At 48.2% G+C, this 25,301-nt stretch overlaps 2 protein-coding genes across 2 annotated transcripts; one reads left to right on the top strand and one right to left on the bottom strand.

Annotated features, from left to right (window-relative positions):
• Positions 1–320: 320 nt before the first annotated feature.
• On the bottom strand, positions 321–825 carry LOC124107982 (small ribosomal subunit protein eS12). The gene has a single exon (XM_046466353.2). It carries the CDS (start codon positions 746–748, stop codon positions 350–352), a length of 399 nt encoding a protein of 132 aa, XP_046322309.1. The 5' UTR covers positions 749–825; the 3' UTR covers positions 321–349.
• An 11,765-nt stretch (positions 826–12,590) lies between these two features.
• Positions 12,591–18,875, top strand: LOC124107981 (calcium-binding protein 5). The gene is made up of 6 exons (XM_046466352.2): positions 12,591–12,653; positions 13,955–13,985; positions 14,457–14,600; positions 16,579–16,688; positions 18,164–18,311; positions 18,850–18,875. The coding sequence occupies exons 1-6, from the start codon at positions 12,591–12,593 to the stop codon at positions 18,873–18,875; spliced, it is 522 nt and encodes a 173-aa protein (XP_046322308.1).
• Positions 18,876–25,301: the final 6,426 nt, after the last annotated feature.

Here is a 25,301-nt window from a genome sequence, read left to right as displayed (position 1 = left end):
TTAACCTGTACACTTTTCTAATTTGCCCTGATTTTGGCTATCACTATTAAGCTGTAGGATTTTAATCTGTAAATACCTACTCTCCTAAACTCAGTCTTTTTCTCCAGGTTGTAAGCTGGTCTTGTCAGTCCTCACTCCCTTCTGTTAGGCATATTTTTGCTTCTTAGGCTACTCAAGTTTAAATGCCAAAACCACATCAATAATTGTTTTTTTTAGCTAGAAACCATAGAGTTGTTGTAGAACATGCTTCCAGAATTTGTTAGTTAATGTCCCTTCACTAAAAGGACCTTATATAACTGCCCCAAATAAAAAGCTAGAGGTGAGGAATGTGAACGAAAAATTTATTTCCTCATTTCTTGCATTTGAAGTACTCCTCGATGACATCCTTGGCCTGAGATTCTTTGCCATAATCCTTAACAACTACACAACTGCAACCAACCACTTTACGGGGCTTGCCCTCTCGGTCAATTTTACAGAGGCCTACCCATTCTCCTAGTTTCTTGTTGTCATCGACCTTAATTAGATTGATTTGGTGTTCAGCACAAAGGGCCTCCACCAATTTGACATACATAGGCTCATTACAGTTGGATGCAAGTACACAGAGATGGGCCTGGCGCTTGTCTAAGGCTTTGGCAGCTTCGCGAATTCCACGTGCAAGGCCATCGTGGATGAGGGCGGTCTTCAGCACCTCTTGTAAAGCAGTGTTGACGTCCATTACACCTCCAGCAGCAATGCCTTCCTCGGCCATAGCGGTGGATTACGGATAAAGCTGAATCTTCAACAAACCCGAGCAACCGCCTCCGCGCGACTCGGCGGCGGCAGAGAAAGAGCTCATTAACTCTTTTTGTTGACAAATTAACTGGTTATAAAAGCAAATTGTGACTGGTGACCCAAAGTTTCTTTGTATTCAGCAATTTTGGAATCCTTCAGAGAACAAGAAGATCAGGATCTGAGCATGAGTTCACGGGCAGGACCCCAAAGCAAGTGCTGCAAAGTAATGCTACTGATCAATTCATGGGACTGAAGAAAGCCATTATTTTTTGTTTATTTGCATTTTTAAATAGATTATTTCTTTCTCTATCTATCTATCTATCTAGATATCTAGATATCTAGATATCTTCCTTTCTTTTTGTGGTGCTGGGGTTTGAACCCAGGGTTTTGTGCAATCAAGGCAAGCACTCTACCAACTGAGCTATATCCCAGGCTCTATTTGCACTTTGAACCATTTTCAAAATAGAACTTTTACATTGTTACCAATAGATACAGTGTAAAAATAATAGCCTGTTAGGGACTTTGAGAAACCATGGACTAAATGCTCTTTGACTCTAAGGGACAAGAATCTGCTTTGGAGTCGCAGATATAGGAGTGGACAGTCACTGACTCCAGGGTCCACTCCTCCCTTTCCTTCTGATTAACATGTGGGAGTGGATTGCATGGGGTCAGGATTTAGGGACTCAGATGAGAGAATCTTCATATCTATCACATCAAAGTTCCATCGAAGCTCTGTTTCATCCTTGGTCGAGCACTCTCAGTGCCCAGCGGACTTAGGCACCAACAGCTTCTCATGTTCAAGCAACACGCCCATCCAGGGGGCCCATAGATAGCGACCTACTGATTCCAGGAATGCTGAAAGATGCACCTACATTTTGTCAGTTCCCATGGGCTTCTGTCAGCTAAAAGGAAAGCCAGCTGATCAATGACATAAACCCCATTTTCAGGGAAAGGATGAAAGAAGGGAAGGGGAATGTGGGGGGGGGGTGTCCAGAAGTAAAATAGACCTAATTATGCTGTGTGCATGTGTGAATATATCACCATGAACCCAGCTATTCCTGTGATCATCATGCACCAACAACATGTTAATGTAAAAAGGAGACAGAATCTTACTGAAGGTCATCACCCCCACCAATGGCAGAACTGCACTTGGGTTCCCAATCTTCCATATGGAACCAGAATTCACAGGTCAAGTTTAATGAAAATTGCCATTGATTCTGGTAGAAATGGGAGTGTGCAGTGGGTCAGTTTTTAACTTCTACAAAAGTGAAGATATTTCTGCTGTTTGCATTTAGAACATCTTGCAATGCAACTCTCAATCTAGTGGAGAATATGTGAGCATCATCATCAGGTAGACTGACCTCAAATCCTGGGGTTCTCCATATTAGTGGGCACGTTAGCTAAATGCCTCGCTCTGTATCTGTGACAGGGGTTGTTGAATTCTGTGTTTCACAGATGTGCAGCTTTAACGATCTACCTCCAGCCAGATAAGACACTGCCTGAAAATGAGCACATGACCAACCGCCATTGGCTGAATTAACAGACCAGGCCTTCCTCAGAGATTTGGTGTGAGTAATTTGGGACTCTATGTGGAGAGAGCATTCAGGCCCAAACAGGGCAGCTGTGGAGCTGTGAAGAAGAATGACTGTTGCTGCCCATGAGCCTAGTGCCTGTGACCTGCTCTGTGATCGTCATAAGGAATTTCTGATGCTCATGTCTGCCAGAGAGTAGGCGAGAATGATGTCCAACTCTTATCTATTGCTAACCTTCTTGACTGTGTGTTTTCACCAGTGAGTACTTCCAATTAGTACTCTGGTTCTGAAAACCTGTGAGCTAAGTTTAGGTCTTGCTGGCAATGATGCCTGAGATGTCCAGTTAACCATCTCTGGTACTTGGAACAGGGTGAAAAGCCTTGTGTGTGGGTTGCCTGGATAACTGTTCCCAATGCCTTTATAGTCACTGATGGGGGGCAGATTTACTAATTGTTGATGGAAAAGCATAAGTAAAATACACGTTATGTTTAGAGGATGTTTAGTTTGATAGAAAACTCTATGTCTCTGTTTCAATAAAACAGAACTTGATTGACATTTTTGCCACTGAGTAAAATCATCATCTTACATAATTAGTAATTTTACAAATGCTGTCTCTTTTGTTAATGTTTCTGGATTCAACTGCTGGCTTTTACATTCACTGTGTGGTGTACACTGCTTTCTGTCCCACTTTCCTTTTGTGTAAATGCAGGTACCAATAGCATCTTACTCATAAGTTTGTTGCACTATACATGATATAATGTGTCAAGCAATTAAATCCATTAATAAATCCAATTAATAAATTCAATTGAGATAATTGGATAATTGGATAAATCCAGTTAAATTGAGCCCATGGTAACTGTTTAGGAAGTGTTTTATTTAAGCATTCTCGCTACACTTGCTCCTAGTACTACAACTAATAACAATAAAACGACCATTTTAAAATGATTTTTCTACTATGAAACAAAACCCCCAAACTCCATATGGCATGCAAAGGTATGAACATAATTTATTGATGGAGAAACCATGCCCTATAAAATTAAGCAAACTTTCTAAGTTCCCACAACTGGTAAAATATTATCTGGGGACCCAGATATCATGTCATCTGATTCTGGCAGGAGCTAAGTCACCAGGCCGTTTTACCTTTGTGGACAGAATTTACTAAGTTCATTAACTTACTACCCTCCAAGTTCATGGGCCTTGGTGTCTGTCCAGGTAGAACTGTATTTTATATGTGGAGAGTGAAGAGTGCTGATGCCTACTGGATTCCTCCAGATTAGCAGGTGAGAACAATCACTGAGCTCTTCATTTGCATAATTTTGTCTGGACACTATACTTAATGGACAGTTTGGCTGCATATAAAATTGTTGGTGCACATACTTATATGAGTAGTTTTATAGCATTTCCCTCACTCTTTCTGCCACTGAATGTTGGTGTTGAGACATATTCCACTCACCTGATAAAATTCTCTGGTAGCTAAATGTCAGTGAACTAACGAATGGACAAATTCGGTGTGGCACATATAAGCAACAGAATATGTTCAGTCAAAAAAAAATGCAGTACTATTATTTGTGGCCACATGATGGACTTGCAGGACAATAATAAGTGAAATAAGCCAGCCACAGGAAAACCAATACTACACTTATAATGTAATATAGAAAAGATGACATCAGAACAGCAGAATAGTGCTGACCAGAGACCAGAGATGGTCGGGAGGACAGAAGGAGGGAATTGGGTCAATGAGTCCAGTTTTACAGGCAGGTTGTGAGAAATTAATGTGACTCCATTTTTGAGAAACCAGCCTCTACCTCAGAGCAAAGCCTGTCCAAGGAAGGGGGCGTGACCTTTGTCCTTAGAAAAACCAAAAGAGCCTTACTAGGCACATACCCACCCTGCTGAGTTGTTTGTCTGCAAATAACAGGAGAGATCTGCTGTGCCAGGTGTCCCTGACTCAGTTAGGCTAGGTGGGGACCCATGGAAACCCCCCTAGCAACCTCCAATCAGCATGAGACAGGGAAATACCTGGGATGCCAGATGACCCCCCAGTAGTTTATGGTGGTTGATAACATGTTGGGAAACCATGTACTTTAGCACGTACACCACTCATGGCTTAACCCAGTCAGTTCAAAGGAATCCCCCTCTTGTACTAACCCATCACCCCTACCCAACTTGTTCCCGCCAGTGAATGTGCTAATGAATGTTAAGAGTTGTTGTTTGATTTTCCTGCGGTATGGAATGATTTGCTCTGTGATGTTGTGATGCATAGAGTACCCCCCAAAACCTATAAAATCTCACTGAACAAAGGATGGGGACTCACTCCCTGGGACTGCTGCATCAGGAATAGTTGTGAGTCCAGGCTTGAGCTTGCAGTAAAGACTCTTGTGTGATTGCATCGGATTCGGCTCCTGGAGGTCTATTGGGGTCCCATGAATCTGGCATAACAGTTGGGGGAATGTATTCTGTTGTTCCATGGCACCTGTATCCCTATGGTTAACAGTAATGCACCATACATCTCGAATTACTTAGAAGTTCAAAGTAAGGTTCTTTTAAATAACTTTGTCCTTTGTAAATGCTTGAAGTTGTCAGGATGATTTAAGCTACATAGTTTTCCTTGTAGCATTGACTATCCACTTAGTTGCTTCCCCTGTAGATATATCAGCTTAAGACTTTTCTATTTTATGAATGTTCTCTTAATTAAAAACATCTGATCCTTCCATAGAAACTGCAATTTTTCCAAGTCTGATCTTCTTTGCCTGTCTTCTGAAACTAACCATTTTCTGAAATGTTCTTCATCTTTTCAAACTTGTTTCTCTTTTCTTCCACCATTATGTTTATATTCCTTCTTGAATTTGATGATTGTGATGTTGGTGTCACTCATTTGAATTTCATCTTCATTTGTGATTATTTTTTTATTGTTTTCACCTGTTTCTAACTTTAGTTCTAAGCTTTCTGAATAATATCCTTTTCTTAAAAAGTCAGAGTTTGAGGTAATTGGGATAATGCTTGTTATTTTTCTCAACACTAAAGTGCAAATAATTCAGGTTGGGGTTAAGTAAAGACAGAGGAGCAGAGGAAAGGAGGGAGGGAGGGAGGGAGGGAGGGAGAGAGAGAGAATGAATATGACGATGATCATACTTGAATTCATGGGCCACTTTTGTTTTAGGCAACTCAAAGTACTGACCTATCCATGCCCCCAAGGAAAATGTTTTGCTGCTTGTTTATTTTTAGCTAAAATAAATGGCATGGGAGATACCTGTGCAGGCAAGTTGCGTAAACAAGACAGTCTGCATGGTGCCATCTCTTAGTTCTCCATACTGGGAGCCTGGATACAGTAAATGGGTGTGTGTGGAGCCAGGGTTAACAGTGATGCTGCAACGAGAACCTCTGCTCATATCCTGGACAACACAGGCACAAAGAAAACCCGCACAAAGCCCAGATAATAATTAAGATCGCTACAAAGTTCTTAAAGAAGAAAAGTCATGTCATCACTAATTAAAAACAGAACTGTCACTGAACCCAATTCACTTAGTTTGCACTGAAAAAAGGCAAGATTTTGAGGCCAAGCTCTTTGGGTGTGAGAAACATTTATTTGGACATCTAGCAAGCCAGAGAAGATGCGAGCTACTCACCAGCAAAGCCAGGACAGGGAGCCTAGTGTGCTAAAGGGCCACACAGGTGGGGAGGAAGGGACAGGCAGGGAGTGGGCAGGAAGGACTGATGACTGGAGACTTCTGGGGCCACTCCCAAGGCCTGTTGGGAACCTTGTGTTGGTTCACTTTATTTTGCTGTATTCAGCCTTCATGGGAGGAGATAAGGTAGGTAAATTTAGGTCAAATCAACCTTGCATTTTAGTTCCAGATGAGCCACTTGAGAAACAATGACTCTGTTTTTCCTGCAGAGTTGCACAGAAACCTGACCCAAAGTTTTAGGGCAGCAAAGAAGAGAGATACTGCACAAAGGCCGAGATGGCAAGCGTCTTGATTGTGGGGGGGTGGTCTCGCTGAAGGACTGGCATTCTCCTTCCCATGATTACAAGAGGCTCTATTGGTCACTTTCTTAGTGACCTGGATACTTCCCTGATCCTCGAAGTAGCAGAATGTGTCTTCAGGCATAGGCGTACCTTCCTGCAGCCCCAGGGGTTGAATTACTCTCACCTGTCCTAGTAACCCTTCCCCTCCTGGCCTTTTTTGGATGGAACTTTCTAAGAATGAGGGTCTCCCCAATAAAAGCTCACTTCCGTAAGTGCTGCTTTCTCTCGACAGCCTCTCGTGACTTTCCTTGCTCTCCCATTTGGGGAGCTTTGGCTGAGAGTGGAGGAGCCATCCTGAAGCTTGATTTAAAGGTAAAGTGAGTGCCTGTGTTTTATTTGGTGTCCCTGGAAATTCACAGGAGCAACCTTAAGTTCAGCTGCCTGTGCTGATCAGGGGGCGGCAGGTGGCGCCCAGAACGAGGGACCACTCAGAAGTGAATTTCCAGGTTGATTGAGAGAGTGCGCTATGGAAATTTATTGGACCATGAATTTTTTGAAGGGTCACAGAGGAAGCAGACAGTTTTAGAGCCAAAGACGTTAAAGAATTATCATGGGCAGTTCCATGTCTTCAGATAAAGAGACGTATTTAACAATTTTGGAAACAATAATCAACCGGAAAGGAAAGCAAGTGAAAAGGAGCCAGCTAGCCCAGTTCCTGAAAACGGTTAGGGAGGTGTGCCCGTGGTTTTGTCTGTAAGATTTACTGAATTTATGTCCCTGGAGAGACGAGGTAGGAAATTACATAAAGGCTACCTCTCTGCCAACTGTCTAGAAGTACAATAGAGAGCGTTCAGAAGGTCTGGACTTCCGTGGCAATGTGTCTTTTTGATGACCTAGATCAGGACCAATGGTCCCCGAGGACCTATTAAAAGGACTTCAGAGGACAATTAGGAGCAGGGAGCAAGAGAAACGGCCCAAGGCTACTTCTTCAAAATGGTTTTCTCTTTCCCTACCGGGATTGAGGGTGGAATCAAATTTCACTCAGTCTGCAGCCTTGGAGTCCCAGACAAGCTTCCTGGGGCAAGACCTAAAATCAAAAGCTCAGTCTCTGCTTTGCCAGACCCACTCAGTAGCTCAGAGGAGCAACGGGGGGCATGTTCCAGAGAGGAGACTAGTCCCAACTGAATTTCTGTGAGGCAAATTCAAAATGGAGAGGAACAAAACGGACAAGAAACAGACAAAAAAAGAGTCACAATCTGAGGGGACTCAGTCCGAAGATGAGGAAGAAATAGAGGAGGGTTTTGCTAGATTACATTTAGCTGGGCCAGCACCCACCATCTGAATTCCACCGCTTGCCTCCAGGAGAACGGTTCAGTCATTGCTCTGAACTGGCAGTCGCCATTACAATGTGGCCTTAGAAGAGCTCAGGAAGTGGGGGAAGACATTACATGTTTTCAGCTTCTTCCAGTTTTTGAACAGATTAACGAGCAGAACCAGCGTGTCCGCGTGCATGTGGCAGTTCCCTTTAAGAGCTAAAAACCGCTTGCGGTACCTGTGGCCTACCCCACCATTTGTACAAAGCTTGCTCGATTTGCTATGTCAGGAGCCTCTTCCCCCAAACGACTGGGTCTCCATGGTGAAGGCTCGTCTCTGGGGGGTGACTGTCTCCTCTGGTGGTCCCACTGGACTGATTTCTGTACCAACAGGCTGAGAGAAACAGAAGACAAAATCTTGAAGCTCCCTTAGAAATATTAAAGGGAACTAGAGAATTTGCAGACTTAGAGAGACAAATAGACTATGATTTAGCAGTTTAAGATTAGATTACTGCATGGGCCAAAAAAGCTTGGCTGCAAATTTCTTCCCGAGATCAAACTAGTCTAGCTCGCAATAAGATAAGCAGGGCCCAGAAGAACTATTCTCCAATTTCAAAGTGCGCCTCCCCCAGGCAGCTAACAGATCAATCAGGATTCAAACGCTTCTGAACTCCTAGTTAAACAGCTAGCGTTTGAGAACACCAGTGAAGTTTGCCAGGACATCCTCCGACCTCATCGGAAAAAAAGGAGCATCTCAGAATTGATTCACCTTCAGGCAGACGTTGGCCCCACCAATTACAAGGTTTTACGATTGCCATGGCTTTAAAGCAGGTTCCTCAGCCCCAGTCCCAGAGACGCCATTCTCGAGTGGTGTTTTAATTGTGGGAGGACCAGACAAATGGCCTTATGTTTTAGACACGATACTGGTAAACCTATGGGGAAGAGATGTCCTAAGCAGCTTAGGATTATTATGAGTAACTCCAAATTCTATCAGGTCATTCGAGGAACTTAATCAAGAATCTACTCCTAGGGAAATTGAGAAAAATTTACAGGATGAGTACCTACTTATGACCCAGTCTCCTCGACAGAGATTAATTAATGCACCCAGCCAAAATTTTTGGTAGGGGAACTGACCTTTTCCCCAACCCAAAAGACAGCAGAAAAGATCATTTGGCTCACAGAAGAGCCAATCTGGGTTAGTCAGTGGCCCCTAACAGGGGAAAAACTTAAAATAACCCACATGTTAGTTGAGGAACAGCTTCAAGCTGGTCATTTAGAGACTATGCTCAGCCCTTGGAACACACCCATCTTTATAATTAAGAAAAAATCTGGTAATTAGAGATTATCACAAGACCTTAGAGCTATTAACCGTGTTATAGAACCTATGGGAACATTACAATCTGGGCTTCGTTCTCCTACAGCTGTGACTTTAAATTATAATTTGATAGTAGTAGATCTAAAAGGATGTTTTTTCTCTATACCTTTGCACCCAGATGACTGGAAAAGGTTTGCCTCTAGTGTCCCAGCCATTAATTTTAAAGAACTAGTCAAAAGACATTGCTGGAAAGTGCTGCCTCAGGGAATGCATAACAGTCCTACCCTGTGTCAGAATTTGTGGCACAGGTTATCACGCCTGTGAGGGAAAAATTCCCTGATGCATATATTATTCATTTTATGGATGACATACTTTTAGCTCATGCTAATTCTGATGTACTCTTAAATTTTTTGCTCAATTAGAGACTTCGCTCACAGCAATGAGTGCATTAGTTTTGTGCATTGCACCTCACAAGGTGTAAAAGACATCTCCTTTTCAGTATCTAGGTCATTGAAGAACACACAATCCATCTTCAAAATTTACAAGAGTCAAGGAGCTGCACAACCTTAGTGACTTTCAAAAATTATTAGGAGATAGTAATTGGCTGAGGCCATCTTTAAAGCTAACTACTTCAGATTTGAGTCCTTTATTCCAGATATTACAGGGAGATCCTTCTCCAACTTCTTCTCATCAGCTCACAGCAGAAGCAAGAACAGCTTTGAGGAAAGTTGAAATTGCTATTAAAAATGCTCAACTTACTAGAATTAACCCACAAGAGCCTATACATTTATTGATATTTGCAATTGCTCACGCTCTTACAGGGGCGATATGGCAAACATTGGGAGTTATTGAGTGGATTCATTTAGCCCACTCTCCTCAAAAGTCATTAACTCCTTATCATGATTTTGTTGCTCAATTAATGATAAAGGGCAGAACAAGAGTTTTACAACTAGTTGTATCAGAACCTAATATTATAATCATTCCATTTTCTGCTCAACAGAATTACTGGCTCTTTCAAACTTCTAATTTATGACAAGCAGCTTTTGCTGATTTTCCTGATCAGATAGAAAGTCATTATCCTCATGATAAAATTATTCAATTTGCATTAATAACACCATTCATATTTTCCCAAGGATTGTACGTGCACAACCAATAGATGGCGCACTAACGGTATTCACTGATGGCTCAAGCTCAGGTACAGCAGGTTTTTAATAGTCATGCTCATACAGAGGTAATGCAAACCTCATATGCTTCTGCCCAATGCAGAACTTCAAGCTCTCATTTGTGCTTTATGCTATTTTACAAATGAGCCTATTGATATTTATTCTGATAGCTTATATGCAGTTGGAGTTACAAAAAATATTGAAACTTCAGTTATTGGATATACGTCATCACAAGAGTTATTCAGTTTGCTTCATATCCTACAAAGGACAGTGCAAATGTGAAAGCACCCATGTTTTATAGGCCACATACGGGCCCACACTCATCTTCCAGGGCCTCTGACATCAGGTAATGATAAGATTGATAAATGATGAGAGCAGGTCACAACTGGTCTCTCTGCTTTTGGCCTTTCTCATGGGATTGGCACTGGGGCGGCTCATTTGACACCTTGACTGCATATCAGAGTGGATGGCATCATGGTCACAGATGCTGTTTTTCAACAAATGTGTTTGCATGACTGTGCACAAGCTTTGCATTCTTTACATCATCAAAATGCTTCTAGCTTACATAAAAAATTTAATATTACTAGAGAGCAAGCTTGTCAAATTGAATGTCACTGCCCCCCATGTGTTAGACACACTGCATCTTTACCATCGGGGAAAATCCCCGTGGATTAAAACCAAATCAATTATAGCAAATGGATGTAACTCACATTCCTCAATTCGGTAAGCAATGTTATGTACATGTAATTGTAGATACTTATTCTAGGTTTATCTTTGCTAAAAGAAGATGCTCAGCATGTTATTTCTCATTGCCTAGCTGCCTTTGCAGTATTAGGATGTCCTTTACATATTAAAACTGTTAATGCACTGGCCTGTTAGCTCTTCTTTTCAACAATTTTGCCAAGAGTTTCGTATTGACCATAAAACAGGAATTCCTTATAACCCCCAAGGTCAAACCATTGTGGAACGAGCTTATTTATCTATTAAGCTATAATTACAAAAACTAAAAGGGGGGAGATAGGACTAGGACTCCCCCAAATCACCTCAATCATGCTGTTTATTTTAAATTTTTTAAATTGTGACTCGGAAGGTCACACTGCAGCCGAGCGACACGTCTTCCACAGCAACAGGCCCTTTAGGCCAAGTTTGGTGGAAGGACTTACAGACTGGTCAATGGAAAGGACCAGACACAGTGATTATGTGGGGCAGAGGTCATGCTTGGATTTTTCCAGAAGGTGCTTTTTGTCCTATTTGGGTACCTGAACGCACCATCAGGCACGGAGGACACAGAACTAAGATTCAAACGACTGAAGATCGACCCAGAGAAGCCTTCCCTCAAAAGGAAGAAACCTCGGAAGAAGAAAAGAAAAGTCAACCAGAGAAATCGAATGAACGAGGAAGCTAATTTCTTGGAAGGACCTGAAGACTGACATGAATGATTCCACAGGGGAGGGCTAAATCCCCAAAGGGGACGGGGACGCTCACTGCAGTAACAGCCCCATTGAGCTGCCAGGTACAGGGCAATCAGGGAGAACTTACTGGACATTCTCCAGATCCACCTCTAGTACACTCCACTTGTCTGGAAGGTGTGTCCTGTTGCCCTTCTCTCCCAAACCATCCTGGACAGAATCCATAAGCAGCGATGCTGGCTCTAAAGGAGAACATCTGGACTGTAACTAAGTCTGACCACTTGTTTTTGGAGCACTTTGGTTCAAGCTAACAGAATTTCTGACCTGGGTGATGAGAGCAGATCTCTCTGCTTTTGGCCATTCTCATGGGATTGGCACTGGGGTGGCTCATTTGGCACCGTGACTGCATGTCATAGGGGATGGCATCATGGTCACATCGGAACCCTCACAGCCTCTGGCCATACCCACCTTCTATGAGCACTTGCCTCTGTGCCCCACTCCCCAGGGGACTCTGCCCCCACAGCAGATGTCCCCTACCCTCCCTGTGTGGACCCCTCACCACCCCTGGCCCTGAGCCCACCATGACTTCTCACGCCCTGGCCCCCTCCCTGCTGCCACTGAATTACTCAGGAAGAGCAGGGGGGACCAGAGGCACAGGGGAGAGCCCAGACTGCCCTTTCCACCACTGTTCCCCCTGTCACCAGGCCGTCCCTGCACACGGGCCTGACTTGGTCAGGAGAGCTCTGGGGCCAGACCCTGTCCTCTGCATGTGACACGGTCCAGAGGCCAGGCTTAGAGTGGGCACAGGCGATGCAGGTGGATACAGTGAATGGACAGGCGCCTGCCCTAATCCCTACTTTCAAATGCTCTCCAGTGCCATCCTGGGCTGAGTCACAGCCTGAGGTGGCCCTGCCCCTGACTCCCTGCAGCCAGATGGGGAGGCAGCCCTGATCCCTCCCAGCCTGGGCGAGGTCCCCCAGCCTTCACAGCTCTGAGACTCAGGCTCGCAGGAGAGGCCCAAACAGGCAGCAGAGCTGGCACAGGACTGAGCAGGAGGCTGGGCTGCCAGGGACAGGCACAGGGCCACCCAGAGGGACAAACCTGAGAGCACACCTGCCCCATGCAGTTCCCCGTGGGCCCCGCCTGCATCTTCCTGAGGAAGGGCATCGCTGAGAAGCAGCGGGTGAGGCAGGGCGACTGGCAGGGCGGGCAGGGAGGTGTGGGGCAGGGGGAGAAGGGGCAGGTGAGCGGCAGGAACCAGGAAGCTCAGAACACAGGAGGGGGCTCTGGATTCCCAGGGGCCACAGGATGAAGGGGGACAGTAAACTCAGGAGGGGGCTTTGTGAGGAGAATAAACGGGGGCTGGGATGGTGTCCCTTTCTCTGCTCTGGACACAAGAGGCCAGTGATGGTGACAATGGCAATTTTGGACACTTACCAAGTCCCTGCTGTGTGGTCAGCTCTGTGCAAAGGTCTGCACATTCCTGGTGTCATTTAACTCCCAGAACAACTCCGAGGTCCCCGAGACTCACTCCCGTGTTACAGGTGAAGAAACCGAGGTGCTGAGACACGAGTCCTTCGCCATAAGCTCCCAGGGAGGAAGTGGCAGGGCAGGCGGGTCCATTCCTGTGCTTGGGACTGTCAGGAAGGGAAGGAAGGACAGGGCGGACAGAGATGAGACTGCACAGAGGACAGCAAGAGAGACACTGGGGGACGGCCAGGGAGCTAGAGGGTGGAGGCCAGGCTGGTGGAGCCTCTAGGCTCTCTGCAGGTGTCCAGGCCATGTCCAGCAGCGGGTCGGGCAGTGAAGGGCAGATGCTCGCAGAGGTGCAGGCACCGGTCCTGCTGGCACTCAGTGGCCCTCCTGAACGCCACTGAGGTCTGGTCCCACCCCAAGGGACTCTCCCTCTTGGGAGGAAGGGGAGGCAGGTGGGGACAGCAGTGGGGTGCCCTGGGAAGACTTCTGACCTGGAGTCGGGAGCCCTGGACTCGAGCCCTGGTGCTCGACTCTAGTTGCCACACGACCTCAAGGGTAACTTCCCCTCCCTTGGTCGGGGACCTGCTGTTTCAGAGCTGTGTGACCTTCAGCAGCTTCCTTGACCTCCCTGTTCTTGAGAGTCTTCATGGGTAAGATGGGAATGATACCTGGTCTCCCTCCCAGAGTCATCCTGAGGTTCAAATGCCAGGAGCCCCAGCAGAGCCAGCCTCTGACACCTGGGCTGGGACAGCAAATCCCACCCTGTCCATCTGGGGAGGCTCGGACTCCACGTACAATGGAATGTGTGTCTGGGAAAGAGCAGATCCAGGTTCAAGTACAGGAAAGAGGAGTGAGAGGGGATGGGGAGGAAGTAGAGCAGAAGCTGAGGAATGGGAGTTGGGGAGGGAGGAGGAGAGGGGAAGGGAACAGGGGCGTGGAGGACGGGCCTGCTTGAGGAGCGCGGGACCCTGACTGTCTCTCCACCTTCCCTCCCTGCATTCCCTCCAGGAGCGACCCCTGGGGCAGGACGAGATCGAAGGTAACATCTGCCCCCCAAATGCCCTCCACGCCCCCCAGGGACCTGCTGTCAGCTGTGTCTGTGTCACCTCCTCCCATGCACACCTCACACCCCTTCCTGTCCCCTCCACTGCACACTGAGACCTCCTCAGGGCAGCTAAGTGCCTGGGAGTCCTTAGCGACATGCCCGGCCCACGTCTCAGAAACCCGGGATGAGAGGAGACGGGAGCCTTAAAATGAGGCCAAAGCTGTGGGTCCTTCTCCTGGGGTTCTGAGGGCTCTCCACCGACCCTGAGGATTGGGGGCTCAGTGAGCAGCTCGGAGCCGTTCCCCCTGCGGGCGCCTTTCCCACTCACTGCTGTTCTGCAGTGCTGGGTTTTATGGTGTATTCCCCTTCGAGTCTCTGTCACTGCCTCAGCAGCAGTTTCAAGGATGCCACTCTTCCCCCCGGCTGTTTCAAGTTCCTCCAAAGTTCTTCTCTCTTCACTTTCAGAGCTCCGGGAAGCATTCCTTGAGTTTGACAAGGACCGAGATGGGTTTATCTCCCATAAGGATTTGGGGAATCTCATGAGGACAATGGGTTACATGCCCACGGAGATGGAATTGACCGAACTGGGCCAGCAAGTCCGCATGAACTGTGAGACCCGGGGGGAGGAAGGCAGGGCTGGGCTGGGCGGTGCTCAGGGAGAGACTGGGGAGCAGGGGGAGGGGGAGTCTGTGGGGATACAGGGGGCTACGAGGATTGGGGTGTAGAAAAGCGCAGTCCAGACTGCTCCAGGGAGGCGGCTTTTGAAGTAGTTGGAGGGGCCTTGGGGAGACAGGTCTGGGTGCAAGTCCCAGTTCTCTTATTTGTCAATGAAAGTCACTCTGAAAAGTGAAGTTATCTTGGGTCTCAGGTCCCTGGTCTCTGAGTGAAGGCAGGACACTCCTTACCTCATGGTGCCATGGGAAGGAGGGTGGAGGGACAGGCAGGCCAAGTTGTAGTCCCCACAAATTCTGATTAAGTGTAGTTTATCACTGTCACCACTAAAGGTCTATCCGAGGAGTGTGAGGTTGGAGCCATGCTGGATGTCAGCAATGAGCTTGCACTTGCACCTAATGGTGGTGAACTCGGGGGCCCTCAACCACTGAGCACATCCCCAGCCCTATTTTGTATTTTATTGAGAGACAGGGTCTCACTGAGTTGCTTAGTGCCTCGCTTTTGCTGAGGCTGGCTTTGAGCTCACCCATCCTCCTGCCTCAGCTTCCCGAGTTGAAAAGGATCGATTTTTAAATGGAGACCAGAGGTGACTTTGAGACTGAAACTGAAGAAAATTGCTACTGGTTTGCTTCTGGGCATGTAACTGAGTTGAGGTGGAATTCAAGGTGATAATGGTGTGCTCAGCCCTCTGTGTATCTGCAGATTCAAGCAAGTGCAGATGGAAAACATTTGGGAAATAATTGTGTATGTACTAAACATGTTCAGGCTATTTTTTTTTTCTTGTCATTGTGCCCTGAACAACACAGCATAAACTCAGAGAGCATTTCCACTGTGTCGGGGCCTCTGAGACATGCCCCGCCCACGTCTCAGAAACCTGGGAGTGAGACAGGAGCCAAAGCTGTTGGTCCTTCTCCTGGGGTTCTGAGGACTCTCCACCAACCCTGAGGATCGGGGGCTCTCAGTGAACAGCTCGGAGCTTAGAGATGAGGTACAGCATATGAGAGGTTTGCGTAGGTTACATGCAAATACCTTGACGTTTTGGAGATGGGACTTGACCATCTGCAGATTTTGGTATCCATGGGGGTTCCTGGAACCACTCCCCCAGTGGATGCCAAGGCATGACTGTATTCGTATCTGGAAAAGCCTCAGGTGCACATGTAACTCACACTCCCTCTTTACAGATCCACAGACGAGGGAACAGGGGTCCTGACCATGCTCAAGGTTGTGCAGTCAGTCACGTCCCCATACGTGCCTTGTCCACCAGGTTCAGGTTAGAGGGACACAGGGCTTGAGCTGAGTGAGTGAAAGATAAGGGGGGTTCACCCAGCCATAAAGAAGAATGAGACTCAAGCATCTGCTGGTAAATGGATGAACTGGGGAACACCGCGCTCAGTGACATAAGCCAGACTCGGAAGGCCAGGGGAGAACGTGTTCTCTCACAGGGGAATGTGTGGGGAGGGGATCCCATGAAACAGAGGGGACATCAGTGGGGTAGGGGGTTGAGGGAGGGAAGAGGGACAGGAACAGGGAAGAACCGAGGAATGAAATGACCAGATGATGCGTATGTGCACATCCCACTCTGAGCTCCACCTTTATGTGCACCCATAGAGCACCCACCTAAAAGTCAATAAGCAGAAGGATCCAGGAGAGGAAGGGACCCGGAGGAGGGAGGAGGGGAGGTAGAGAGGAAGCACTGGGGACCGAAAAGGAGCAAACTACAGTCCAGGCATGAGCATGTCGAAACTAACCCGCTAGTGTGTGAGGCTGCCATGCACTAATAAAAGTGCAGAACAGGAAACCCGTGCATGGCGGGGACCTGGGAGCCGCTCTCTTTCTGGAACTGACTGGAAGGGAGAAGCGAGGGATTGGAAGGTCAGGGTGTGGAGTCCCACTAACCCCTCCCTTTCTGCCTCAGTGGGGGGGCGTGTGGACTTTGATGACTTCGTGGAGCTGATGACCCCCAAGTTGCTTGCAGAAACGGCTGGGATGATTGGTGTCCAGGAGATGCGAGACGCCTTCAAGGAGGTCAGTGAAGGGGTCCATGGTGCTGGGGGTGATCTAGGGACTGTTCACGTCAGCACCATGGACAGAGCCCACCAGAGGGCCACCCCCTGCCCTCCTCGTTTTGGCCCAGCCCTAGTGGGATGGATAGGGAAGGGGATGACACTTGACATGGGCCAGGGCCTCCTGCTCGCTAGGCCTCCACCATGAGCTGCCCCCCAGCCCTTCACTTTTTCTTTAATGTAGCTACTAGGAAACTTAGAATCCCTGAGAGGCTCCTGATGCACTTCCCCCTGGACAGAACTGCTCCAGGAAAGTCCCATCCCAGGAGAGGACACTACACACACCAGGAGGCAGGACGCTGTGTCTGAGGAAGGGTGACAAAGGGTGACAGGGAGCTGGAAAGAACATAGCAGGGGACGGATGTGGTGGAGACCTCAGAGTTGTGGAGGGCAGGGCCCATCCACATGTCATGGACTGGACAGGAAGCCACCAGGGGGAGTGACAGGATCTGACTTGTCCCCTATGTGACTGTGAACACGGAGCCTGACATGCAGAGGGGAGACCCTGGCAGGAGCAAGACGGCAGCCAGGGACCCCTGCAGGCTGCCTGGGGAGTGCAGGCCAGAGGGGCCGTGGTTGGAGCCAGGTCAGCCGAGCTGAGGACCATCCCTGGCCCCTCTGTGTGCGCTGAGGAGAGGGCATAGCAGGCTTTCTGGGAGGTGGTTAAGGAGCAGGGAGAAGTTCTGGAGGTCTCTGATTAATTGGGAAACATGTATCAAGGGCCTGGCCTGTGAAAATGCTTGTCCTTGTGTGCCTGGACTATTTCACCAGCATGACGTCCTCTGGGTTCATCCACGATACTGCATTTCAGGATTTCCTTCTTAAGGCAGAACCACATTCCACCGTAGGTCTGCAGCACACAGGAGAGGTGCACAGGAGTCCATGTACAGAAGGCCTCCAAAAAAACTCATAGGCACAGACTGAAGCAAGCTGGCTGCCAGGACCTGGGCAGAGGGGCAGGTGGGCTGTCCTTTCATGGGTCTCAAAGTTTCAGTTATGGAGATGACTGAGTTCCACTCACCTACAGACTAACGGTCTGTATTGGGCATCAAAAACTTAAAAGAGCAGATCTCATGTTCCGCATCCAACAAACAGAAACCTAAGGGGACAGGGAATGTCTTGGAGGCAAGGTGACACATACTGTGCTGATTAATGTGGTTTCATGAGGGCATTCCTCTGTCCAACTCATCAGAGGGCACGGGTTAAGCCTGCTTAGCTATCTGCACATCAATTATATCCCAATAATGCTGTCTAAACAGAGGGAGAGATGTGTGCAAACCTGGGAGGAACCCTTGACCTCCAGGTGCTGATATTCTCCAGTAAGATGTGCCTGAAGCCCTTGGCCTGGCTCTAGTGATCCATGGACACTGTCACCCTGTCACCGTTGCTCTCAAGGTCGGTGCTGCTCAGCCAGCCCCCTCTGCTTCTGTTCATCAGTTCGACACCAATGGAGACGGGGAGATCACACTGGCGGAGCTGCAGCAGGCCATGCAGAGGCTTCTGGGAGAGAGGCTCACCCCCCGGGAGATCTCCGAGGTTGTCCACGAGGCCGATGTCAATGGAGATGGCACCGTTGACTTTGAAGGTGACGTACAGGGGTGGGCTCGGCAGGGATCCTTTTCCCGCTCCCCGTGTGGCCTTCCTGGACAGGTGGAGGGCAAGGGTGGGAAGCAGATCTGCAGGCCAACCCCAGGCCAGAGGACAGGGGACCTCAAAGCAGGGCAGGGCTGGCAAGTTCTGGTGTAGAGTCATAGCAAGGTCAGGTACAAAGGGTGTCCTGTCCAGGGTTCACCAGTCACTGTCCAGCTGACTCAGGCTCAGGGGCTACCTTCATGGCCCAGACTCCTGACCTGTGAAGAGGAATCCCCCTGAGACGGTGGAGAGGGTGACATCAGACCCTAACAATGGCCATTCATGGAACACTGTGTCCCACAAGCCTTGTGTCATTTAAACATCTTAAAAACAGAGGGGAAAGAGTGAGCCTACGACTCCCGACTCCCGTCTTAGAGATGAAAATACAGAGGGTAGAGGATTAGGTAATTTCTCCAAGGTCAACATAGGAAACTCAAAAAACTACCGTGGTTTTTATAATGAGGCACCTCACCGGGGCTTTTTTTTTGCAGAGTTTGTGAAGATGATGTCTCGCTGAGGATGTCCTGGGGGCCCAGATGCTCCCCACCTGGTCAACATGGATCCCTTGCTTGCTGAGGACCCAATCCCCATGATCCCTTGAAGGATGGAGTGGGGGGAAGGAGGGTAGTCAATGGCTTTGCAGCTGCATGGATTGAGGTTAGACTGAAGGCAGCAGCTTTGCCAGATGGGGATGGAGTGGGGTGCCTAAGGAATGAGATTCAGGAGGTGTGGAAATGGGAGTGGGACTAAGATCCAGTTGCCATTCCAGAAATTCCAGAGGTTAATGACATCTTTTTCTTACACATAGTCCTAAACCCCTGCGACCTGCCAAAATCTCTTCCCCAGCTAATAGTCTTCTCTCCTGATAGATTGTCACAAAGTCCCACCCCGTCCACCCTCCCCTCCCTCCCACCCTTCCGATTTCAATCCCAGACACCCTGGTTCTGTGAGAGGGAGACGCGCCAACCCCATCACGGGGCTAGAAACTGCTCCTAGATGAGGCTGGGCGTGGGCGCCACCCGTGAGGAGCCATGGGGGGTGAATTCCTGATTTCCTGGACGCCCAGCCTGTGTTTTCCCCTCTGATCGCCCGCGTCCCTCTCCTGGTGTAAGATACTCAGGGGAACTGAATTAAATCACAAATCGGGATTATCGGGTTTAGGCAAGCTGATCCCTGGGGAATTAATCCCCCACCAAATATCGAGAGAGAGAGAGAGAGAGGATCCCCAAAATCCCCAGCTCAGCAGGTGACTGCAAAGCCATCCCTAGAAGCCCCCAGCCTCCACGCCGTTTGGCCCAGGCTGCTTCCGGAGAATCTCCCTGGTGGGTGGGAGTTGTGCTCCGTCCTGCAAACCCAACATCCATCTGTCTGTGACACTGAGAATGTGGTTCCTTCACCTCCCCCGGGGACAGCACGCCTCAGCAGCACAGAGGTCCTCAAAATAAAATGTCACCTCCAGGATTTTCTCTCTTTGTGGTCTGTTGAGCAGATGCATAGAATGGGCTGTTCACAGGCCTCCACTGGCCCCATTAAGGAGAAAGCAGAGGCGGGTGCTGCTCCCTGCCCCTTACCTGTGCCCTGCTCACCCTCCTGGGCCACGTGACTGTGAAGCCTTCACCTCTCACCGTCCTTCCCCTGCCCACCCTCCTCCTTTCCTTCCCCCTGTCCTTCACTTGGACAGCAGTGTCGTCAGTGCTTGCTGTGTGCAGGCTGCCCATCCAGGCTGGTGGCTAGAGCCGTGGATAAACCAGACACATTGCCACCCCCCGGAGCTCGCCTCATGATGGGAGGAAATGGCCACGCAGAGGAGCTGTGTCCCTTCCCAGAGGGACACCATTTTCTTTGGGGACCTTGAGGCATTCGCTGAGCATAAGGGACATGTCTGAGGGAAGAGTGTTGAAGACACAGCGTGTGGCACAGGCAAAGGCCCGAGGTGGGAACACACTGGAGTGTCGAGGAACAGCAAGGAGACGAGGGTGACCGCAGGGGTGGGCAGGAAGGGGTCAGAGTGTCAGGGTTAAGTCATGCAAGGGTGGCCCTGGAGACCGCTGTAAGGATCTGGAGTGACAGGACCCTGCTCACCTCCTTCCTCAGCTCCTCCGACTTCCATTGATACATCCACTCACCTCTCGCCTGTTCTAGAAAGGTTTGCTGAGTCCCTCTGTGGCCACATTGTCCCTGGTGATAGGATCGGAACAATGACAGGGCTTTGACCCCAGGGGCTTATACCCTAGAGGTGTGCAGTGCAACAGGGGCTTCTGCCATGATGGCCATGCTCCAGACCTGCCCCGTCCGTCATGGTGGCCACTAGCCATGTGTGGACACTGAGGATTAAGTGTGGGGCATGAGACTGAAGAACTGAGTTTCACTTCAGATTTATTTTATTAAGTAAATGCAATTTCATTAATAAATAATTGACCTTATTAATTTTAATCTAAGTAGCCCCCGTGGCTAGTGGCTAGTCACTGGACAGCTCAGATTCAAGCAGTTAGCCTGCATTATTCTTAGGTCCCGGAAAGACCCGAGGACAAGAGCTTTGCTTTCTTGGGGAGTGACATTCCAGTTTGTGGGGAAAAGAAAAAATTAAATCACTTAAGAGAAGCTCGTGCCCGGATGAACCCTTCCAGGAAGATGGGGGGATCAGATATAAGGAGAGTTTGGGGAAGGGAAAGAGTGGCTCAGCATGGCCAGAAGGTCACGTCTTGGAGACGAGGTGTTTCTAGATGGTTTCCGGGGCTCTCTCTCTCTGACTGAGGGTGGGTCAGCTGAAGCTCCCTTAGGGGTCTCCTGGGGATCAGTACTGGGAAGGGAAGGGCAGGTGCTCGAGGTGGACAGCTGAGCTTCCTGCAGGTCCTCAGCTCGGGGGAGCCACGGGAGCTCTGGACACAGCTCTGCCACGTCTTCACCCCTGGCCTCAGCCAGGCTATGGACTGCCCAGGGAAAGGCATGTCCCTGGATGCGGGGGGTCACTTAGAAGCTGAGGACACCTGATTTGAACTGACATCAAGTCTGCACTCCCCGGGCTGGGCAGAGGTCCTCTCTTAAGAGGGACATGATCCACCCACCTCCTTCCCCATCACAGAGAGGTTGAAACCAGGACCGGAGGCAGCAGGGCGGGGGCTGCACAAAACCAGGGCAGAGCAGTCCAGCACATGCAAAGGTCCAGAGGCCGGGTGAGTTTGGTGTGTCCAGAACAGAGGCAGGAAGGAGGGAGGGAAGGACTTAAGGGAGGGCCGTGTGGAACCAGGAACAGGAGAAGAGCGCTTACTAAGGTATTCCTTGTGTGGTTGGTGAAGACTTGCCCTCTGCTTGCTCTTGAGCCAAAGAGAAACAGATCTACCCTTCAATCTGCAGGCTTCTTGTGTGTCCATGCAAAACCACTGTTATCTGAAATCAAATCCATAGAAAAGGGACTGAACAGCAAAAATCTATCCCTGATGCCCAGGTACAGAGGGGGGTAGTGGCAGCAGTTGCTCAGGGTACTCTGTTTAGAAGGCCGGGAAGAAAGAAGGAGAGGAAGGAGAAAGAGAAGAACAAAAATATCCATTTGCTTCTGGGCCTAGAGGGATTCATCTGGATTCTGCAATCTATTTTTTTTAAATTTATTTTTTAGTTGTAGTTGGACATAATACGTTCATTTTATTTATTTATATGTGGTGCTAAGGAGCCAACCCAGGCCCTCACACATGCTAGGCAAGCGCTGTAAGGGACCCGCAAAACGTTGGAGGAAGAGACCACAAGAGACTGGCTTCATGCAATAAGCAGACAGGGATTTTTATTGAGGATCCAATTCAGCGCGCTGAGGCTCTAGGCTCACTCAGGAAGGGAAAACAGCCCAGAGCCCAGAGCCGGGGTTGAACAATGCTTAAGTACACTTTTTTTGGGGAGGGCAGGGACTTTACATACATCACAGTCTCCTTTAACAAATCACCATACACCGCGGGAAAGTTAAACAACAATTCTTAGACTTGATTAGTACATACATTGGTGGGAACAGGGCTGGCTGGAGTGATAGGTCATTCTTAAGGTGGGGGTTACATTTAAACTGATTGGTTTAGGCCCTGAGGTGTGTACGTGCTGGACTGCACAGGATCTTAGGCCATAAATCAACTAAATGGCCAGTAGGGCATTGTCTTAACTGCCTCGGGAATTTAACCCATGCTTTGCAGTTTGAAGCAGGTTTACAATGCCTGGACCTTTACATTTTAACTCAGGCTTTGCAGCTTAGAAACTTTACCCTTTCAGCGCTCTACCGCTGATCCACAACCCCAGCCCTGCAATCAATTATTGATGTCTGCCATGGGCATGGGGAAGGAATATTAGAGGCATCTGCAATGAAATTCCTTCCCTATGAGACTGAGTCATAGTCGGGTAGGGAGGGGGAGCACGGGAGGAATAGAGGAACAGGGCAGAGGGGTGGGAGGGGAAACGAGGGGGTAGGGGTTAGAAATGATGGTGGAATGTGGTGAACATCATTATCCAAAGCACATGTATGAAGACACAAATTGGTGTGAATATACTTTAATACAAGCAGAGATATGAAAAAATGTGCTCTATATGTGTGATATGAATTGTAATGCATTCCGCTGTCATTCATATATATATAAATCAATAAGAAAAAAATTCCTTCCCTTTGTTTACTAACTTATTTATTAATTATTTAATAAGTGCTTACAGATGCTCTGCCTAAATCTGTGATTTCTCGGAAAGGGGGAGAAGGCCACAGGTACTTTTAAGGGTCCCTGGACAGAGGATCTGATTCCCCCACCAACCTCACCATCAACTTTTCCTTCCATCAAATTCTCTCCTTGAGAAATCAGGAAAGGGAGTCCCCAGGGAGATTCAGGCCCCCTTGTGGGTGGGCTAGGCCACATTTTTCCTCTGTTCTTCGTGAGGAGCATGTGATTTAGCAGGATAATGAAGCGGCTATTGCTAAGGGTGATTATCTAGGTTTGAAACATGCAGTGGGGAAAAAATGAAGTAGGTTCCAGCTCAGTGTGGAGTCTGCTTCTGCAGATGCTTTTCGTCTGCTTAAAAATGAAATCAAAGCTTTCCTTTTAATTAATTAATTTATTTATTTATTTATTTTTGTGGTGATGCTGGGGATTTAACCCAGGGTCTTGTGCATGCAAGACAAGCACTCTACCAACTGAGCTATATGGAGTTGTGGCTTAGTGGTAGAGTACTCCCCTGGCATGCCCAAGGCACTGGGTTTGACTCTCAGCACTACATAAAAATAAAGATACTGTCTCCACTAAAACTAAACATAAATATTTCCAAAAAATGGAATCAAAGGACCAAGTTCAAGGGATAAGTGTGCATTTCAGAAGTAGGTCATGAATAAAAAATGACTTTGCACTGATGTTTTTAAGGGGTGGGGTTACCAGGGATGGAATCCAGGGTGGTTAACCACTGAGCAATATCCCCAACACTTTTTTATATTTTGAGACAGGGTCTCACTGAATTGTTTAGGGCCCTGCTGAGTGGCTGAGGCTGGCTTTGAACTCAAGGTCCTCCTGCCTCAGCCTCCTGAGCTGCTGGGATTGCATTGATTTTAAAACTTAGTCAGGAAGAAATAAGCATCTTTCAAGCATGAATTACAGTGCTGTTTGTTGTGACTTCAATGTGAACGATACATATACTAAATAAGGTATATTCCACCAGACATACACAGAAACCAAGGTGATGCACTAATTGGTTTAAAAAGTGTTGTAACCAGAGGCCTTCAGGAATCTGACCCTCTGGTGTCCGCTGGGAGCTGTGATTCGGTATTTGCTAATTCAGTGTTCGTGGTGACTATACAACATGACCACAGTGAATAAGGAGACTCAGCCCTGTGAACCACTCTCACTTCTAGGTGACTCACCACCAGAGGGCCACCGTCCACTCACCATGCAAGGCCCTGGACAGGGCTAGGAGACTAGGATAACTTATCAAGACATGGAGGTATAAAGGGAGAGAGCCTTGTTGATAAACAACCTGCTACCCCAGAGGAACCGGAGGACCATGACCAAAACAGAGTGGTGTAGACGCGTCATCAGGTTTCTTATTCTTGGTTTTTTTTCCTGATCACCTCATCAAGTTCAGGTTGGCTCTTTCATTATTAAAAAAATTTTTAAAAAAAGTAATTCAAAACTTGAAATAAGGCCAAAATATTGCCACATGGTCTTTGAATGGCAGCCTGGGACATTGTCCAACAAGCCCCTGGGGGTCATCTGATAGTCTAGCTCATAGTGGGCAAGCTTTTTCTAGAAGTTCTGGGATTCCTGCAGCATGCCGTCTCTGTACGAACTGGAAAGCAGCCTCAGTCCATCAGAGAGTGGGTGGGCTGTGTTCCAGGAAAACTTTGCACATGGACCCTGGAAATGGAATTCCAGATCATCCCACCTGTTACAAATATTTGCCTTTTGATTTTTCTTCCCACCTTACAAAAATGTTAAAAATTTCTCTCCACCTGGGGGCTGCACAAATAGGCCTTAGTCCAGCTTGCTCACAGATAGGATGGGGGTAGTGGACGCTGCCCTGGGAATACAACTGTAAGTGACTCTGTGCTACTGATTGGAAGCCCAGGCCCAGCGACAACTGGGTGTGACTGGTAGAAGATTCCCAGGTCGTGAATGACTTCTATGCGATAGATGTGAATAATTTCCACTTGGTGTGTGAGGTGCTCTCGAGAGCTTGACTGCCCTTTCGATGTTCATGGGTTTGTGTCTAACTGAGCAGCTGCGCAGCCAGCCCTCTCCCCCCCACCCCCCATGTTTGATGGGAGAGAGGCCTTTAACATCCCAGATCCCAGAGCCTGCTGCAGTCGCACTGCTGGGCCAGGTGTTCACCACCAGGAGGGCAGGACTCCATCCTTCTCACTCACCAATCTCCTTTCCCCAGGCCCAGCTCAGAGCCTGGTGTGCACCGGGCTTTCCCAGGGGTCTGCTGAGGTGGTGAA

Source organism: Marmota monax, unplaced genomic scaffold, assembly GCF_021218885.2.
Source record: "Marmota monax isolate L192 unplaced genomic scaffold, Marmota_monax_Labrador192_F-V1.1 WCK01_AAM20220418_F8-fsc00160, whole genome shotgun sequence".
Lineage (NCBI taxonomy): Eukaryota > Metazoa > Chordata > Mammalia > Rodentia > Sciuridae > Marmota > Marmota monax.
This window is presented reverse-complemented; position numbering and strand designations above follow the sequence as displayed.